Source organism: Heterocephalus glaber, unplaced genomic scaffold (genome assembly GCF_053883595.1).
Source record: "Heterocephalus glaber isolate CG9 unplaced genomic scaffold, H.glaber_assembly_v1.0 deba00001600, whole genome shotgun sequence".
NCBI lineage: Eukaryota > Metazoa > Chordata > Mammalia > Rodentia > Bathyergidae > Heterocephalus > Heterocephalus glaber.
The window spans coordinates 18,865,300-18,882,196 of NW_028258372.1; the positions used below are offsets into that span (position 1 = coordinate 18,865,300).

The 16,897-nt window shown below is 34.1% G+C and overlaps 1 protein-coding gene across 4 annotated transcripts in view; it reads right to left on the reverse strand.

Annotated features, from left to right (window-relative positions):
• The window catches only part of Xpr1 (xenotropic and polytropic retrovirus receptor 1), a 193,932-nt gene that overhangs the window by 65,633 nt on the left and 111,402 nt on the right, over positions 1-16,897 (reverse strand). For all 4 annotated transcript variants that reach the window (XM_021265336.2, XM_021265335.2, XM_087194403.1 and 1 more), the window contains 3 exons: positions 6,282-6,505; positions 3,405-3,554; positions 3,023-3,106 (listed from right to left, as the gene is read on the reverse strand). In XM_021265336.2, coding sequence (XP_021120995.1) covers positions 3,023-3,106; positions 3,405-3,554; positions 6,282-6,505 — 458 coding nt within the window. The remainder of the gene's footprint in view (positions 1-3,022; positions 3,107-3,404; positions 3,555-6,281; positions 6,506-16,897) is intronic.

Consider the following 16,897-nt stretch of genomic DNA (forward strand, 5'->3'; position numbering starts at 1 on the left):
AAAGTGAATTCTTCAAGAGTCTCGATAGACTGGTATATCAGAATTTTCAGATTGCCTAGGTTCAAATAACACTTTTCTTATTAATTTCACATTTATAAAGTGACCTTAAACATTACTATTTTCTAAAATAATAGGAAGTACCTTAGATTTTACATGGAAAGAGATAAGAAACATGGAAAGAGTCTTATGAACCTTTTTAGTGCTGTTAGAGGTAATATACTTCTGATGTTTTATGAAAAACTTCAAGCTGCCTCCTAAAAAAAGCAGTGAAACACTGACTTACTACTTATCAGTAAAAGATTTCTGTATTGTTAGTTTAAGAATGAAAGCATCCAGGTGGAAGATGGCTTTCTGTCTTTTCTAAAAAAGTATTATCTTTAGTTTTAAAAGTTGTACAGTTTATCTTTTTTTTTTTTTTTTTTTTGGTACCAGGGATTGAACTCAGGACTTTGCACTTGAGAGGCAGTCGGCAACACCACTGAGCTAAATCCCTGGCCCTGTACAGTTCATCTTATATACAAAAATGTATATAACATAGATTGTTAGAAATAACTAATGAAGTGAACCTAGACAGTATCTATCACCTACCTTTAGAAGCCCTAACTCTGAAATCTCTGTGCCTATCTGATCAAAAGACCTTTCCTCTTCATGAGATAACCATTTCCATATTTTAGTTTATCTCCTCTAAATCATTCCTAAAATGGCTTAATTTTTTAAAAAATTATTTTTCTTTTTAACAGCTTTATTCAAATGTAAATGGCATATAATAAATTACATATATTTAAAATATTCAATGTTTCTTTTTTCTCCAGGTGCTTTTAAGACTGTTCTCTTTATCTTTTGTTTTCAAGCAATTTAACCATGATTTGCCTCTGTGTTCTTACCCTGTTTTACTGAATAAATTGACATATACTAAACTGCACATACTGGATTTAAAGTGTATAATGTATTAAGTTTTAACATTTATAAACACCTATAAAACCATCACCACCATCAAGATAATGGACATATTCACTCACAACCCCCAAGAGTCTCATGTTCCTCAGGTCCCTTTGCAATTCAATCCTCTCAGCCCACCCTGGAGGTAATCACTGATCTGTTCTCTGTCACTATGTACTTATTTGCACTTTTCAGTCTTGGGTAAACAGAATTATACAGTATGTGCTGTACTCTGTTCTTTTTTGGTCTTCTTTCTCTCAGAATAATTATTCTGAGATTTACTCATATTGTTACATATATCAATAGGTTATTCCTTTTTTATTCCTGAGTAATATTCCACTGGACAGATACTCCACAAACTGTTCATTTATTTACTTACTGATGGACATCTGGGCTGTTTTCTATTTTATACTATTACAAGTAAAGTCACTGTGAACATTTTTGGGTAGAAGTCTTTATATGTACATATCCTTGTATTTGTCTTTGGTAAATACCTAGGTGTGTAATGACTAGATCCGGGGTGAGTGTATGCATAACTTAAAGAAAGTACCAAACTGTTTTCCAAGGTGGTTATGATCTTACAGGAGCATACAAGGTTTGAGAGTTCCTGTTCCTCCAATATTTAGTGTACAATCAGCCTGTTGAGTTATTCTGATAGGTATTATATCTCATTAGGTTTGAATTTGCATTATTCCACTGCCTAATGATATTGAGCATTGTTCCACATATTAATTTTGCACCTGTGCTTGTTTGATAACATATCCTTTCAGGTCTTGCCCATTTTTGTTTATTTCTTTCAGTACTGGTGACTGAACCAAGGACATTCTACCACTGAGCTACATCCCCAGCCCTTTTTAATTTGGAGACAGGGTCTTGCTAAGTTGCTGGGCTCAAAGTTGCAACACTTCAGCCTTCTGAGTAGCTGGGACTAAGGTCTGTGCCACAGTGTACTGTGCCCCTTTTAAAAGTGGTTTTCTTGGGCCAAGGATTTAGCTCAGTGGTGCCACCACCTGCCTCGCAGCACAAGGTCCCAAGTTCGATCCTCCGCACCAAAAAAAAAAAAAAAAAGGTTTTCTCATTAGTAAGTACTGGAGTTCTTTAGTCTGAATACAAATCCTTTGTTAGATAACTTTTATAAACATTTTTTTCTAGTCTGATGCTTTGCTTTTCATTCTTTAAGTGTTTTTGAAGAGTAGAAACTTTAAATTTTGATGTACTGCCTCTGGTATCTTTACTAACAAATCTTGAGTACTCCAAAGTCACTAGGACTTTCTTCTAGAAATCTGGAATTTCAGGTTTCATTTAGGTCAGTGGTGCATTCAGAAAAACATGGTATGAAATAAAAATAATATTTCAGTTATTTTAGCACATGGACTCCAATTGTTCCATCACCATTTGTTGAATGCACTATTCTTTTCTATTGACCTGCTTTGTATCTGTATTGAAAATTAGTTGCCCATATACAAATTAATTGCTTTTAATTTATTTTGTTCCACTGAAATATCTGCCTATTATTATACTGATACTACACTGTCATGATTACTGTAGCTTTAATAATAAGTTCTGCTATTGGATAATGTTAATTTTTAAATTTAGTTGTTTCCAAGCTGTGTTGGCTAGTCTAGGTCCCTTGCATTTCCATGTAAATTTTAAAGTTGGCTTACAGTTTTCAATGTAAAGGTCTTTCACAACTTTTGTCAGAATTATTCCTAAACATTTCATAATCTGAAAGTATTATAAACAACACTATTTGTGATTTTTTGTTTTGTTTTGTTTCAGGACAGAGACTTGCTATGTAGTTCAAGCTGTCCTTGAACTATGTAGCCCACAGTGGCCTTGAACCTGTAGCAATTCTCCTGCCTCAGCCTCCCAAATGCTGGGATTACAAGTGTGTGCCACCATGCCACACAGAAAAGTGTATGATTTCTAATTTTTCTTGCATCTATTTTTTCAAAAACTAGAATAACAATAATAGCAACTACTTATAAACTTTGGCTGAAACTTTTTTAAGGTAGCATAGCCGGCAAACAACCAGACTATGTTGATTAAATAAGCAAACAAACAAGTGGAAAGAAATACTAACCTGAGCAGCTCCTAAAGGGGGGACACGTAAACGCTTCATAGCCTTCTGTCTGTCACCATCTTCAAGTTCATTGGTTACTACAGCCTAGAAAGACAAGTTATCAAATTCTGACAAATTACTCTATAAACATGAGATATAAATAATTCTGTATCATTATATATATGTATATGTAATGTTATATGTATTATATATAATATATATTATATGTTATATTCTGATAACCTCTTGGTAAATACAGCAAAAGAAAAAATCATGAATAAGAGTAGATGTATTCAAAGCTAGCAACTATTTACAAAAATAGAATGGAAATGTAGAATTATTTCTTTAAAATAAGACATGAATGTTATTAAAACTATGTGATAAATGAGTAGGGTTACTGTACCTCAGTTTCAGAGATGAGTTGGTTGATTTTCTTGCATGTATAAAATGGGGCCACTTCTACATGAGCAACTCGCCAATCTGCTCCACGAGATGTTTCCAGGATCTTGTCATGCTTTTTAAGGATTTTTCGAAACCCTGTAAAATTCAGATTCTATGGAAAGAAATGAGAAATTCAACTATAATTTTTACCATCATCAAAGAAAATGAGAAATAATGAGCACTACATATTGACAGAGCTTACTGGACAAAGACTAGTACCTAGGGAGACGGCAATGTTTTCATAAAAGCATTCATACTAAGAGGACAAGACTCTTCTGTCTTATTTCATTTATTCTTTTCTAGGTAATATAGTATTAGCAACACAGAGACCCTGAACTACAAGTTCTATTATTTCTCTCCCAATAAATGTGAAGTCCTAAGGCAAAACATTTTTATTTTCATTTTTCTATGTATAACTGTCCTCAAAACAGTTTTTGTATTATTTGGCTGCTTTGGCCAAAAGAATATTTTCAGAAAATGTTTTGATATTATCATTTACTGAATACAATTATTTAGTTTTTTGCTTGTTGAAGGACTGGTGCCTTTTCCTTTCTACCAGGCAAGCTTATAAACAACCACAATGAAAAATTATCTAGTTTTTTTAACTTTTTAAAAAAATTTTTTCTTTCATCTCAGTTTCGGGACAGGAGTGTAAGGAAGAGTCAGTAAAGAAAAGTAATCATGCATACTGGATTCGATTAATAATGGGTAGGAGTTCCCTCTTTTCCTCACATGCTTCAATATTAAAATACTGCACTGTCTACACTCTCAAGTTCCGTTGTTGTTTGCCTATTATTTGAAAAAGCAGAAAATTGTCGCTTTGTAAGGCTAGATCTGTAAGTCAAAGGTCATCATATAGCTTTGTTCATCATATAACTCCATTAGTAAAACATTGAGCACTCACTCTGAAATAAGCTTTGCTTATTTGTTTACAAATTTTTCCTCACACTTTAATGTATGATCTTAAACTCTCCTTTGGGTGTATATATCATGACTATATTTCTTTCAGTTTTCATTTTTCTTCATTCTTAAAATAAATGTATTCCTTTTTTTCTCATTTATGTGAAATTTACTAGGCTAATGTTGGAAATGCCATAGACAAAATTTATCCTTGACAAAATAACAAAACGTATGTATTCTTATAAAGGTCCCTAAAGAATAGTGAATAGAGCAGAAATTTTATAATTAACAATTATTTCTGCTTCCCAAGGAGCTTTTTAGAGCTTTTTACAATAACCCAAAACAAAAGTTGCTAAAAGTTTATAGAATGTAACAAGGGTATTTCCCTGTAACATAAAAGTATAATTAGCAAACTATAAAATGTAAATGTTTTTATAGCATTAAAGAAATGGACTGTTTTTCAAAATTAAATTATAAAGTATGAATTTAAAAATAAAAATTAAATTATAAAGTTATGGATAAGCCCAGCACAACAGTGCATATCTGTAATCCCAGCAAGGTGGGAGGCTTAGGCAGGATTGCAAATAGAAGACCTTGTCTCAAAATAAAAAATAAATGTAGCTCAACGCAAAGGCTCTGGGTTCAATCCTCAGCACCAAAGGGGGAAAACAAAGCCATGAATAAAATTTAAAAGAAAAGGAGTTTATCATTATATATATATCTTACATCATTCCTTTTCTACTAAATTGTTTTCCGCCTGGGTTCTTTGATAAAATATTAAATCACTAAAGAAAGTAGACTTATGAAAGGGAAATAAGTTCATACATTAACAACTTAGATTGATACAGATACAGGACTTCAATTACTTTTTTAAAAAAAAATTCTAACACAGCCCTGGGTAATACTTGTGTTGCATGATTTTTGGGGGTCCTAACCACACAGAAATAAAAATCACAAGGATAAAATAGAAAGCAAACAGTAACCAGATTTCTTTAAAGAGCAGAAATGCCTATTTAAACATTCACTATATTAAATATTTTGAATATTCAATCTGTTAAATATTCACTTTGTGACTGGGTCTTGCTACATGACCCAGGCTGGGCTGAAACTTGTGATCCACCTGCCTCAGCACTGCAGAGTGCTGAGATTACAGCTATGCATTACTACACCTGGCTAAATATTTGTTTTTCAATTAAATTTTATAGCATTTAATTATATAAACATACTTATAAAGAATTACAAATGAATGAATGCTCCATCTTTCCATAATTCAGTATACATGGAAGTTCAATTTTTTCACATCAAGTTTTTAAAATATTCAGTGATATAATAATCTAGATTTTCAGTCTCAACACACGTCTGGTGTGACCTAATTTCTTTCTTCAGAATTTTTTTTATATGGCTATATTGCAGTCTGGGGACAATTAAATTCAAAGGATTCTTTTAGTTGCAAGCTGAAAAGTAAAGATCTTTTATTTTACTAGTATTAGCTGCAGAAATGTTAAATTGTCCAATTGCTGTTCTTTTGTTTTATTAATGTCTGTAGCAGAAACATTAAGTGTTCAACTGCTTTTGTGGAAATTTTGCTAGTGGTTAGGAAGAATATAAAAGCTCTTCTATATCCAACAATAGGGTAGCACATACTATTTTTTTTACTTACCACTCCCAGAGCTGCCTTTAAAAACAGGAAGCAAACTGTTAGTCTTAAAGTCAAAAGGTTTTAGAAAACTTATCTTCAAAAATAAAATTTTGTTAACACTGTTTTACTACTTCCAATACATGGTTTTTACTCAATAAGGACATCAAAAACGTCAAGAATAAGGATAGTTAATGACTTTCCTTTTTGGATCAACTAATTAGGGTACCTCAAGGTAATTCTATTTATTGGAATTTCTCATTTACTTAAAAATGCCATTCTCCAGGGTAAGAATCTAAGTACCTGGTAGTTCTGCAGCAGAATTAGACTGAGGTAGAACTCGCTGAAGGCCAGTTTAAGGTCTTTAATATTCCTATGTTGGACACGTTCCTCGTGGGACAAGTGGAAGACTGGCTTTCTGCGTTGTCGCAGTGTAGTAACACCAGTGCTTTCTTTCTGTGCATCCAGTGATGACTGAAGCTCATTCTGAAGTGTAGCAAACCTGCGCTGAGCCTCTGCAAGCTTCTCTATAAGAAAAAAAAACCATGACTGTTGAGTCAGTAAGATTAAAAATGCTGGAAGAAACTCTCATTGACCTTTGAGTTTTTACTAATTAACCTAATTTATTTCCCGAGGTTTTCTAGGAACAAAATATTACATGTAGTATTTAGAACTAGATAGGAAAAATATTCTAATTAACATCTCAATTTCCGTCTATCTCACCTCCCTACAAAACTGTTATTGTACCTTTCTTTTTATAGATCAAGAAATAAAATGTAAAGAGTTACTAAGAGTGAAAATGTAAAATAGTACAGTCACTCTGAAATTTGGAAAAGTTTGGCAGTTCTCAAAAGGTTAAACAGTTATCATGATTCAGCAAATCTACTTCTAGGTATATATCTAAGAGAACTGAAATCATATTCACACAAAATCTTAAACACATATAAAGCATTTATTCACAATATCCAAAAGGTGGAAGTAACTGAAGTGTCCACCAACTGATGAATGGATAAACAAAATGTAGTATGTGCGTGCACACATAAGATATGAGCCTTGCAAAAGCAGACATAGTAATTAATGCTACAACATGAATGAATCTTAACAATGTGTGAAGGAAAATAAGCCAGACATACCCTGTATTCTATGATTCCACTTATACAAAATATCCATAATAGGGTAATTCATAGAGATATAAAGTAAATTAAGAGGTTTTCAGTGGCTAAGAGGAGTGGAATGGAGAGTGACTGCTAATGGGTACAGGGTATTTGGGGGGAATTAAGAAAATATTTTGGAATTAGAAAGTGAAGATGGTTGTAAAACCTTATGAATATGTTTCAAACCACTAAATTATATACTTTAAAAGAGTGAATCTTATGATATGTAAAAATTTCACTTTTAAAAAGCTACCAAGAAATGTTTATGATTCTGGTTATAAAGTTTAGTGCAGAAACAGGATTAAAATTCGGCCTTTAGGTTTTTAATCTGTTGTATTTCCCACTACACCACCTCATTATTCTTCCAAGATAGGTGTTCTAGGAGACTAAAACTCACAAACTATGTGTTAAATTAGGTGTATCTGAAGATTATATACATATATGTTCGTTCTATCTATCTATCTTTCTGTTCTACATACCTGAATATAGCTATCCTTTAGTAGTTAAAAGGGAGTGGTTCCAGGACCCAAAACATGCAGGTGTTCAAGTCCCTTATATTTGCATATAACCTATACACATCCTTCCATATATTTGAAATACCTCTAGATTACATATAATACCTAATACAATGTAAATAGTTGCTATATTGTTTAAGGAACACCAACAAGAGAAGTCTGTACTTGTTCAGTACAGATGCATTTTTCCATGTGTGCGGTGCTGGGGATGGAACCCAGAGGCTCACACATGCTAAGGAAGTACCCTATCACTGAGGTACACTCCCAGCTCTCTCAAATATTTTAAATCTGCAATTGATTGAATTCACAGATGCAGGACTCATTCATATGGAAGGTAAACTATATTTAAAAATAATAACTTTTCTTTTGAGTCTATAACTTAGTATACTTGAACTAGGCAAATTTAGGTTCATATCCCTCATTAACTAGTATGATTTAGTTGAGTATTTTAAAAAATTCTTCATAGCTGAAATGGAGACAATACTAACTCCCTTATCACATGGTTGAAAAGATTAAACGAAATACAAAAAAATGCTAATGTGGGCAATAAAAGGCTGACCATGGGGCTTACTGTATGGATGCTGGTCCCAGATTGCTGGAGAAGGTGCTTTTATGTAATACACCTGGGTGGCAACCTCAGTAGAGAAATGTAAAGACCAAAATAAATTTTAATCTAATGTGAAATCTTGGCTTTTTAAAATGCCAAGGGACATAACCCTTAGTAAATAATAAAAATAATTACACAATAATAATAAAGCATTATTTATGACTCATTTTTTTCTTAAAGTTCTCCCCTTCCTTGCTTTGCATATTTTTATACTATCTTCTTCCCCTAATCTTAAATATTTTTGTCTCTTCTGACATTGCTTCATGATTCACTGGTTTCTTTCTCTTAGAGAAGTCATCCTTATAGGATGCTTCCAAGATTCATCTCTATCCTTAATCATTTATATGACTTTCATTTTTATTTTTAATTATTTATTTTTTCCTGTATCCTGTGATTTCAAATTGTATTCAAAACCAAAATCAGGTTTTCATTCCTCTTTCTAAATTAATTTCATCCACATGCCTCTATCCATCTGGGATCTACTTAGCTTCTAGAAACCAATCTTACATTCTCTCCGTTCATTTCCAACACCAACAATCTCCGCTCTAGGAGGCCCAGAAAATTCCTTCACTAAGACATACAGAAAATGGATTAGTGAGGCGAGAACAGGCATCTTTGAAAAGCTCTATGTTTGTTCTCCATTTCAAGCCAGGAATGGTCATGGAAGAAGTATCTATTGAGATGGGTTCCCTAATTTCAGTGCAAATAAAAAGGATCCTGGATCAGAAAGGGCAGATGATATACTGAACCACCAATATAAGGTGGGTCTTTTATCATAAAAGGCAACAGAGTGAATCAGTAATCAAATGTTTTAGCCCCCTAAGATTTTAGCTAAGGTAAACTGATTGTGGTTACTCTTAGGAATGAAATAAATGGGCAACCTATTAGAATACTGCTTGATTTCTGTAACTGAAAAAAATTCCAGGTCTGGTGGCCAAACACTTGATTTTAGTAGGAGTTACAACTTCCTACTTAGTTTCCAGACCTAAGCTCAAACACACACTCAGAGGCCACAGTGATTGAAGGGGTAACAGTTATTCTCTATTAGTGTTTGTAGCACTTCCACAACACTATATTGTAAACTGCCCTCTAATCCTTCCTCTGAGAACCTAGTGGCCATTACTAGGGTGATTGTGCATTTGGGGAAACTGCCAGACTTACTAGACAGTGGCTTTTGTATTAGTTTTATCCTGTGCATAACAAATTACCACAAACAGTAACTTAAACCTCATTATTGGCTCATAGTTTGTAGACAAGAAGTTCAAGTATGACAGCTGGATTATCCATCAGGCTTTCACAAAGCTAAAGCCAAGATGTTACCTGGAGTTCTTTCCCATCTGGAGGTTGGGTTCCTCTTTTACACTCATGTGACTGTGGCAGAATTCAGTTTTTTGCAGCTATAAGACCAAGTGCCCATTTCCTTGCTGAATATCATTTGGGGTCTGTTTTTAGCTTCTATAGATCACTCTTACCCTCTTCATCTTGAGTCAGCAATGGGGAAATTCCTAAGTGGCAAGTTCCTCTCTGCTTTGAATCTCTTTCTCTAGCAAATAGCTCAGTCCCTTTAAAAGAGCTCACCTGATTAGAGAGGGTTCATCTGGGTGAATTTCCTTTTCTTCAAGGTAACTAATTGAGGACCATAATTACCTTTGCCAAGTTCCTCACAGCAGGACTTAGGCTAGTGCTTGACTTAAATACTGTAACTGTAAGAAAATACATTACCTTAGAGGGAAGGGATCTTGGAGGCCACATTAGAATTATGCTCACTGTATCTCTGAATTGAAACAAATTTCTGGAGACTCCAAACACCACTGCAGTCCTGCAGTCAAACTGCAGATTTATGGTGTTCAGGTGATAGCTACACTATTAGCCCAGGTTTGACTCACAAGCGGACCCAGTGGTCCATAGACTCATTCTATGAAAACTTTCTCACTTCCAGAATATAAACTTTGAATAGGTACGCTAGGCTATAAGTAAAATATCTATACTGATTCTGACCCGGAGGTAAGAAACATTGTGGTAGGGAATATTAAGTGGAAGTTCCTCTTTCTATAATTACGAAAAAATTGCAAACGTTAGTGCCACCACCAGAAAGATAAATAGATGGTAACATGCAGAGGACTGTAATATTGATTATGCACAAGGCAGGCTGTAAAGAGTTAACCCCACAACTGGTTTGTTTATAGAAGTTAGTCTGGCTGAAGCCTACGTGCCGAGGTCAGAGTAATGCACCCTAATTCCATTCCCACAACTAAAGCCTTCAGACTTGAAGGACAATGTTCTAATTACAATCATATATTTTGTCTATTCTGTTCCTAATTTGAGAATGCTTTGTCTTGTCCTTTATGAGCCTTGCTTACATTAATTTCCATAGAAACTACATGTCACCTTTACCCCAACTGATTGCCAATAGAAGTTAGTGCCTGAGACTGGCCAGCACCTTGGGCGGTTGCACCAGCATTTGTCATCCTGGCACCCTGCTTTCTCTCTCTTAGTTCTGTCTCTTAGTGTATTTTTTTCTCAGGCCTGTGTTGTATACTGGGCAGGTGAGTACTGGAACCTGACTACTGACTACCGGCAGTAACACCTAATATCACATCACCATTTAATGTAGCTGTATGTGTTAAAGTTGGATGAATCCTGGAGAATGACTGGATTATTGAAAACTCAACCAGGTATTCTCTCTGCTGGTAGCTGCTATTCTGGATATAGTACCTTCATTGGAGATAATCAATACAGCCTCTAGCACTTGGTATGCTACCACACATCTGATAATGCTGGTACTGAACTACACACCCAATAATGCAGCTATTTATCAAGTAGACCCAGCACTGACTTGCCCTGATATGTTATCCACTGGAACTGGCCAGACATCTAGGAGCAGGTGGAGTGCACTGGATACCTTCCATCACACAGAGGGCAGAGACTGCTCTTTGGAATGAATGCAGTTTTGATATGGATGTGTTTTCCCTGTCCATAATACTTCTGCTAGCACTACCATGTCCTGAAATGCTTTATTCATTATCATGATATTCCACATAGTTTTGTTTCTCATTAAGGAACTCGTTACATAGCAAAGGCAAAAAAGCAATGGGCTTATTCACATGGAATAAAAGAATCTCACCACCTACTCAGAAATAGAGGGCCTAATAGAAACGTTTAGTAAAAATGAGCTGGGAGACAAAAGTAAAAAAGATGGAGTTCTATCTTACAGCATATACCATTGTATAGTTCTATCTCTATCAAAACCAAAATATAAAGCCTAAGAATGAGGAGAGAGAGTGGTTCTTCTTTCCAAATCTAATAACCACTCAATCAATGTTGGCTTCCCAACCTACAATGTGAGCTCCGTCTGTTGATAAGTTCTCAAAAGGAGAAATTCTTCTATCAGAGGAATATAATGGTTCCCCTGAATTTGAAGTCAAAACTGCTACATGGCCATTTGGTCTTATACCACAAAACCAAAAAGCAAAGGAACATTTTAGTGGTTAAAGTAATTGTACAATCACAAAGGCAAATAACCAAAAGTGTTGCCAACATATTTTTGGATATAGATTTTCAATAAATTATAAAAGATTCAAGACTTTATTACAAAATAAGTTTTGTGTTACATGGCTTTGCCTAACACAAAGTATTGCAGGTATCCATCCTTCCTGAGCACATTTAAGGAAGGCTAGGTGTTTTTGGTCAATTAGGTGTATTAAATAAATCCATTTTAAATTTATGGTATTTTCAATTTACAATGGGTTACTAAAACATAACTTTGTCACAGGGTGAGAAACTTAACCACAGATAGTATGATCAATTCATGTTCGCTGAATAAATGAGTAAAAAGTTCTCTCTAATAATCCATTCCCATATAAAAATGGAGGAGAAATCAGAATTTCAGATATATTTTGCTATTTTGTTTAAATTAGTGATTCCCTTCCTAGAAACAGTGGTTCCCTATCTCGAGAAGCATATAAAAATTCGTGAGCCTGGCAAGTACGAGGTCCTGAGTTTGATCCCTGGTACCAAGAAAAAAAAAATTCTTGAGTAGAGGTAGGGCAGAGCATGTGCAGTTTGAAAGAATCATATTTAGTTATTACTACAGTTATGATATAAACTTGTAAAGTCTTAAAAGGACAAGAAACACTGCTTTTGAGCAAGTGTTCAAATCTACTTTGCAATGAATCCTCAATTTTCTACAGCCAGATTACCAAAAGGTTCATATGTATGCAACTGCACAGACCTGGGGAAAAGCTATATATGTATATAGAAATGTACTTTGATCTATGAATGAAGATCTATAAATATACTTATAAAAATAAACATTCTACATAATTTTACAAATACTGATGAAAATAGCCTATTTTTGCAATAAATTTCAATTTCTAATGCTAGTAAACCAAAACACCATGAATAAGAGAACAGATCAATATTTTAATAACATACTTCAATGTCATAGATTTCATACAATATATCTGACAAAAATTTTCAAGAACTTTCAAAGCATCTATGTGTCCCTCAAAGAGCTAAATTTTTGTTAAGACTGTTTTCCCCATCAAACTTATCTACTGTTTACTTTTAGAAAAAAGTTGTTTCAGAATTACAAGCTATTTGCAGAACAGCAAAGCTATTAAATATATTGTTATGTAATTGAAGAATTCTTTAGAAGATAGTGCCTGAAAATATTTTTGTTTATCTGTCTTTTCATTATTCGTTACCATCTTGCAGATTCATTTATGGACCTCAATGTTATTTGAAATATAAAGTTAAGTTTATAACACTTTTGATCCATCACAGATGATTCAAGATAGTTAATCTCATTATATTACATGCAATTTTTACATTGCTTACATCTGAAATTCTTAACACTTAAATATGTACATCTCAAATACTGAAGAGATCTAGGGGACTTCTAGGTCACATATTAGTAGTGTTTCTACTACAAAGGATCCTCTCCTTTTCAAAATTCCTCTCTTCTCCCATGGTCTTCAAATATTGAAAGATTTTATCTATTAAGTTAAATAAATGCTTATTTCTTATTAGCCAAAAGCATATAACAAAAAATAAAAAGCAATAAAATAACTTACATCTGGTTATCTGAACACTGAAAATAGCTTGTGACTCCTAACAATTGGAATCCTAGAGGGCCTGGAATCAATTTGCTCATTTTACAGGCAAGGGGATGAAGGCCTAGAAAGATTAAATAGTAAACATCTAAAAAAAAAAAAAGGTTTAAAATGTAATTACCAGATAATAGAATTGGTATTTGCAATCCGCTTTGTTTGTGTGGCTGTTTTTGGTATGATGAGATCTAGACAATAAAACAATTTGTTTCAGGCATTTAAAGGTTTCAGCCAAGAATATATGTAACTTAAAAATTAACTAATTTTACCTGACTTAAATATTTTGTGAGATGCAAGTAGGTGGAAGTGAGTTAATATACTTAACTCACCCCTGTATTATTTAGTTTTTCATGTGTCCTAGTGCCTGAGGATCATAGTCTACAAGACAATATGCTGTGGAGAAGGGAGCTAAATAAGCAGAGAAATGATACCATTTAGAGCAAGTGCCAAATTCTATTTCTGTCAATCATGTCTTCATATTACCCATCACTTCCTGACCTGGCAAAAAAGTCAGCCTATCAATATGTACCTAATCTGAGTGACTTCAAGAGACATGCCCCAGTGGCCCTGCCAATAAACAAAGGCATTAAATCAGCACCCAAATTTTTAATAGCTAGCCTAAAATTATTATTATTATTATTATTATTATTATTTAGCTCAGTGGTTCTGCCGCCTGTCTCACAAGCATAAGGACCCGAGTTCAATCTCCAGTACCAAAAAAAATAAATATATAAGTAGAAAAGTATAAAATGGAATATATTGCAAGTAGTAATAGTATTATCTCATAGAAATATTTAAATATATTACATATTCACATATACAGATGTATATAAACATATATAAAACATCCATCCATATATATATATATATATATATATATATACTGGGTGATAGTACAGGGTTTTTACTGTAACTCAAAATGTAAAAATTTAACTCAAAATATAATAATTATATACTGCTAATAGATTTTTTTTGTAAACCAAGAAGCATTATTTATTCTTTATGATATAATCACCCATTTAGAACTGGGACCATGCAATCTTCCAAAACCTATCACAGTGAAGAGAAATGCAAATAAACTTGATCTTACACATTTTTCATTTATAGACTCAGCTCATATCTAACAGCCTTTAATCCAAACATGCTTCTAATGCGTATGTCTTCCTCTTTCATTCTCTTCCTCCTCCTCTAATGGTTGCCTTCTTTATGTCTACGTTGCTAGTTCTTCCTTAACTTTCTACCTCTTAATTGTGGAAATTATCTTTGTCCTTGGAACATTGCTATTTCTCCTGCACAATTTTTACTTGTAGGAAATTATTCATTTGTGTGGCTTCGAGTAATACTTTTATTTTGTCTCTGGCTTACAGGTGCTTATGAACTAGTGTAAAAGGCATGAATTTATACTCTTTCATGGCCTTATCTTTACATAAACTATTCCCTTTGCCTAGAAGAAGGAGGAGGATAATACAGTTTAAAAATCTGGTTGCTTGTTTATAGTCTGAAGGGAATGACTTGCTAAGAAGACCAAACCAGTAAAAAGGGAATTTAAATATGTTTATTCAATTATTCTCATTGCAATCATTACTGAAGCAAAGCAACTCTAAGAGTTGGGATTTATTCAGTAGTTGTAGATTTGCCATAAAATGGAGAGGGACATCACTTCTACATAGATAGGGAAATCCAGATGTGGTTGCACATGCCTGTAATCCCAGCTACTCAGGAGGCTGAGGCAGGAGAATCAGGTCAGCCTGGGCAACTTAATGACACCCTATATTAAAAAAAAAAAGACTGGATCAATGGTTCTGGTGCCTGGCTCGCAAGCGCAAGGTCCTGAGTTCAATCCCTGGTACCAAAAAAAAAAAAAAAAAAAGACTGGAGGAAAATAAATGAGGATGAGAATATCTATAAGTTTTGGGGAGTTGAAGGCCTTTATTTTTATTTGTAAAGTAGGGAGTATAATGAGCATGATGCAGAAGACAGTACTGTTAAGAACTAGGAAAAGGGGTTGGGGAGGGTAGTTCAATGTTAAAGCATCTGCCTTACATGCATGAAGCCATGGATTCGATCCTCAGTACTGGCAAAAAAGAAAAAAAAATCATTTGAGAATGGCATAAGGTTTATAAATGAACTCTGAATCATGGAAAAGAACACTCATTAGGAACCATAGGCAGTTTTGAAGACAGAGTTGAGGGTGCAACAATAAATTTATAGTGGTTCCAATTTATTCTGCTGTTGTTTTAGGCTGTCCTGGGGATAGGCATGAAGAAGGTAAAGGCTAAAATTGTTGAGTTTTGCTAGCCAGATGTAATATAAAGCAATGAGGTACAGGGATGAAAAGCACAGAGGATAAAATGTTTAAAATGACTGATGAGAAGGAATTCTGGGAGGAATATGATCCACTAGAATAAAATGCAGGAATTAAAGAACTTGAACTCTGTAAGATGGGAAAGCATATGTTAAAGGAGTAAGGGAGTAAAAAGCTTAAGAGCTAGGAGATATGGTCACAGACTCTTATATTAGGATTTAATATTTTAGAGGAGAGCAATTTTGGGTGATGAGTATGGCCATGGGAGTATCTGACCAAAGTAGAGTGGAATTATAAATGGACTGTCCCTAGCCAGGCATGTTGGCTCATGCCTGTAATCCCAGCACTTGGGAGAATGAGGCAGGAGTATTGCCACAAGGTTGAGGCCAGCTTGCACTACACAGTGAGTTCAAGGTCATCCTGGACTGCATAACAAGACCCTGTCTCCAAAAAGAAAAAGTCCACAAGAACAATCAAGATCTCCGGGTTATAAAAAAAATTAACACAGATTTAGATTGGGAGACAGGAGTAAATTTTCAATGAATAAGCAAGAAGTCAAGAAACAGACTGATTAAGAAGAAAAAGGAATGAAAGACAGAATGTTCTATAAAATACTGGATGATTAGAAGACAATTTAACACAAAATTTTTAGACATCCTAATTTAGAAGAATAATGATAATTAAAAGAATGTTGTACTTAGCTACTTATCTTTTGGCAGTCCTTCTTACTGCCTCTTCTTACCTCTCTCCATCTCCCAACTCCCACTGTTCCATAAAAAAGAACAATCAGCCCCATTTTAGGGGGCTCCTGAAGAAGGATACCTGAGTAAGATGCTTCCAGAAGTTATAGACAAGCTAGAAAGAAAAAAAATTACCCTCTGAGAAAGAAACTAGCAAAGTCATGAAACTTCATCCTTAGGCTAACCCCTACTAGTATTTGTTTTATGACTATGCTAATATTAAGATAACAGTATTTTCAAAGTCTTGGCCTAGGGATGAGGGTATATTCTCAAAAAGCATGGCTGATTGGGCCGGGGATTTAGCTCAGTGGTTCTGCCGCCTGCCTCGTAGGCACAAGGTACGGAGTTTGATCCCTGGTACCCAAAAAAAGATCATGGCTGATAGAAAATTAATACCTTATCTAATTTAATAAAACATATTAATAGCATGAATATAGATATTAAATATAGAATAATTTTATATTTTTATATGAGATAAAGTTAGAGT